We start from the raw sequence: 4095 nt of genomic DNA on the forward strand, positions 1-4095 counted from the left end.
CCCAGGCCTGGCTACCGGCCCTTTGTCTTGACTCTGACAGCACATCTGCACAGCTTGATCATGGCATTTACTACATTATACAATCATATTCTCTTAGATGCATATGGTTCCACATTGACCTCACCTACTTGAAACATGTACAGTGGATTTTTACTTGTATTTATATCTTCAGCATCTCACATGGTGCCTGGCCCACGGTTGGGACCAAATAAATGCTTGTTAGATCAATCAGAGATCAAACCTAAAGAAAACCCCAAGGCCTCAAATGGCATTTAAAAAAAACTCGTCTCAGGGCTTCCCTGGTGGTCCAGTGGTCAAGACTCCACACTTCCACTGCAGGGGGTGCAGGTTCCATCTCTGGTCGTGGAACTAACATCCCACATGCCCCATGGTGCAGCTACAAAAAAATTAAGATTTAAATTTAAAAAAACTTGTCTCAGACTTGCTCTGAAAAAGTCCTGTTAGTAACCAACCTCCAGATGGCCTCTGGTGGTCCTTACCTCCTCATCTATGTTCTTGTGTCACCAATAGAAGATTGAGGAAATGACAATGTGTACATTCCCAGGTAAGGTCATAGGAGACATTGTAGCTTCTGTGTTGCTCTCTCTTGGATCACCTGGTCTGGGGGAAGCCAGCTGCCGTGCTGTGAGGACACATGAGAACTCTATGGAGATGCCCACATGACGAGGAACTGAGGCCTCCCGCCAATACCCAGAACCCACTTGCCAGTCATATGAGTGCGCCATCTTGGAAATAGTTTTGTCAGCCCCAGTCAAGCCTTCATTGGACCCCAACCCTGGCCAACAATTTGTCTGCAACTTCACCCAGCTAAGCCACTCCTGAATTCATAGGAGACCCACAACATTTTTAAAAGAAATGTATTGGCATAAACACAACCAGCTCTGGACTAAAACGAGCAGAGACAGTACAAAAGGAAAAGAGGCCTTTGAACCCTCAAACTTCTGCAGGCAGGAAGCAGGCTGCAAAACTACTCAGCTGCAAACAGGATCTGCATCTCTTGGGAAAAGAAGAATGACTCAGAGAATAGATCCCTGAGTCCAGAGGGTAGATCCAAGACATGTAATCACTCCCTCCAGGTCACAGAGCTAATAATGGTAGAGCCAGATTTCAAACTGAAGCAGTCTGGCTCTAGAGTCCATGCCTCTCTCCTCTGCATTATACCATGTCTCTAATGCATGGTTGCATGGATAGATAGATAGTATGATTTTGGTTCACTGAATTAACATTTTAAAATAGCAAGTGGTGCTCATGTAAGTGCACAAAGAGAATTCCAGACACCAATGACCGGCATGTATTGATCTGATGATTGATGATCTTCATGACATTCTCTCAAAGAATGATACAGCCTCTGATCCTGAGCCTTTTCTTTTTACACAAAGAAAAATATTAAGGGGACTTCCCTAGTGGCACAGTGGATAAGACTCCACGCTCCCAATGCAGGGGGCCTGGGTTCAATCCCTGGTCAGGGAGCTGGATCCCACATGCATGCCACAACTAGGAATTCACGTGCCACAACTAAGGATCCCACCTGCCGCAACTAAGACCCAGCACAACCTGCAGCCTCAGCCCCAGCCGTAGGCACAGCCACCGGCACGACCCCAGCCCCAGCTCCTGCTGCAGCTCCTCCAGACTCCGTCCCTACACCGACATCCTGGAGGTTGCGATGCTCTTGTCCAAAACCAACTCTCTTGCCCACCTGCGTGCCGCGCCCTGCAACGACCTGCACACCACCAGGATGGCGCCCGGCAAGGAGAAGAACCCCCTGGAGTCACAGTACCAGGTGGGCCCGCTCCTGGGCAGCGGCGGCTTCGGCTCGGTCTACTCTGGCGTCCGTGTCGCCAACCACTTGCCAGTGGCCATCAAGCATGTGGAGAAGGACCGTATTTCAGACTGGGGAGAGCTGCCTAATGGCACCCGAGTGCCCATGGAAGTGGTTCTCCTGAAGAAGGTGAGCTCGGGCTTCCCCAGCGTCATTAGGCTCCTGGACTGGTTCGACAGGCCCAGCAGTTTCGTCCTGATCCTGGAGAGGCCTGAGCCAGCGCAAGAACTCTTAGACTTTATCACGGAAAGGGGGGCCCTGCAGGCGGAGCTGGCCCGCAGCTTCTTCTGGCAGGTGCTGGAGGCCGCGCGGCACTGCCACAGCTGCGGGCTGCTTCACCGCGACAGCAAGGATGAGAACATCCTTATCGACCTCAGTCGCGGTGAGCTCAAACTCGTCGACTTCAGGTCGGGGGCGCTGCTCGAGGACACCGTCTACACGGACTTCGATGGGACCCGAGTGTATAGTCCTCCAGAGTGGATCCGCTACCATCACTACCGTGGCGAGTCAACAGCCGTCTGGTTTCTGGGGATCCTGCTGTACGATATGGTCTGCGGAGATATTCCCTTTGAGCACGGTGAGGAGATCATCAGGGGCCAAGTTTTCTTCAGGCAGAGGGTCTCTTCAGAGTGTCAACATCTCATTAGATGGTGCTTGGCCCCGAGACCATCAGATCGGCCATCGTTCAAAGAAATCCAGAACCATCCATGGATACAAGATGTCCTCCTGCCCCAGGAAACTGCTGAGATCCATCTCCACAGCCTGTTGCCAGGGCCCAGCAGACAGCTTCTCGGGCAGGTTCTCCCCTCTCTGTCAGATGCTCAAGGGAGGGGAAGTGTCTGTTTCCAGCTTCCCAAGTACCAGTGACACTTCTCTCCAAGCAGGACAGTGCTTAATACAGGAACAACATTTACAATTCATTCCAGACCCCAGGCCCTGGAGGCCGCCTCCCAAAGAGAGGAAGAGACTCCACTCCAGCCGTCCTAGGCCTCAACTCCTCCCATGGAAGCTCTCCTTCTCATCGGTGTCCAGCACTGCTGGACTTTGCAAACTCCCAGGGATGGCGGGGTGGGGTGGGAGTGGGTCAGAATCCAGCCATAGGATCTCTTCCCTTCCTCAGGAGTTCTGCTGAGGGCTTCCCTGGTGGCACAGTGGTTAAGAATCCGCCTGCCAATGCAGGGGACACGGGTTCGAGCCCTGGTCCGGGAAGATCCCACATGCCACGGAGCAGCTGAGCCCGTGCGCCACAACTACTGAGCCTGTGCTCTAGAGCCCGCGAGCCACAACTACTGAGCCCGCGTGCCACACCTACTAAAGCCCGCGCGCCTAGAGCCCGTGCTCCGCAACAAGAGGAGCCACGGCAATGAGAAGCCCGCGCACCCCAACGAAGAGTAGCCCCCAGTCACCATAACTAGAGAAAGCCCGCGTGCAGCAACGAAGACCCAACACAGCCAAAAATAAATAAATTAATTAATAAATAAATAAATTAATTAATTATTTTTAAAAAGAGTTCTGCTGAATGCCGTGATGGGTCAGGTAGGGGGAAATTGGTTTGGGGTGAGTTAGGACCAGCACCATTTTAAGTCCCTGTCACCTCTTCCAACTCTTCTGAGTGCCTCTGTAGGGACTCCGGCTGTGCTGGGAGAAGTACTTGAACTTGCCTCCTTTACGTTCTGCTTCTCCAAAAATCTGCCTGGGTTTGGTTCCGTCTCTTTCCCCCCCACCCCGTCCCCCCATCCTTCATATGGAAGTTGCCATGGAAGAGGCCACAGGGCCAAATGCTGAGCCACCTGCCCTTTTTCCACCTCCTTTAGTGAAACTCCCCAGTGAACTGGTCTTCCTTTTTGGTTTTTACTTAACTGTTTCTAAGCCAAGACCTCACACACAAACACACACAAAAATGCACAAACAATGCAAATCAACAGAAAAATTGTAAATGTGCATACAGTTGGCATGGTAGTGTACAAAAGGATTGTAGCTGATCTAATTCTTTTTTAATTTTACCTTTAAATTATTTTATCTGTTTTTTGTTTTGTTTTGTTTTGGGTTTTTTGTTTTTTGTTTTCTTGGAAAGATGCACATTCTAACCTGGAGGTCAGTGTTATTTATTTATTTATTTATTTATTTGGTTCCCTTCCTGCTCCAAGCTTCCAGAGCTACCACCATAGTTTTCTTTTCTCCTTTCCTCCTCTGACTTGGGGACCTTTTGGGGAAGGCTGCAACGCTTGCTCTGTTCGTTCATAGGGTGACAGGAC

At 50.7% G+C, this 4095-nt stretch overlaps 1 protein-coding gene across 1 annotated transcript; it reads left to right on the forward strand.

The window, feature by feature from the left end:
* Window positions 1-1669: 1669 nt before the first annotated feature.
* Window positions 1670-2837, forward strand: LOC132349130 (serine/threonine-protein kinase pim-1-like). The gene has a single exon (XM_059897286.1). It carries the CDS (start codon window positions 1685-1687, stop codon window positions 2705-2707), a length of 1023 nt encoding a protein of 340 aa, XP_059753269.1. The 5' UTR covers window positions 1670-1684; the 3' UTR covers window positions 2708-2837.
* Window positions 2838-4095: the final 1258 nt, after the last annotated feature.

The sequence above is a fragment of the Balaenoptera ricei genome, chromosome 15, assembly GCF_028023285.1.
Source record: "Balaenoptera ricei isolate mBalRic1 chromosome 15, mBalRic1.hap2, whole genome shotgun sequence".
Classification (NCBI taxonomy): domain Eukaryota; kingdom Metazoa; phylum Chordata; class Mammalia; order Artiodactyla; family Balaenopteridae; genus Balaenoptera; species Balaenoptera ricei.

Excerpts from the sequence above, each read along its gene's own strand:
- LOC132349130 (XM_059897286.1), top strand. The coding sequence starts at position 1,685 with ATGCTCTTGTCCAAAACCAACTCTCTTGCCCACCTGCGTGCCGCGCCC.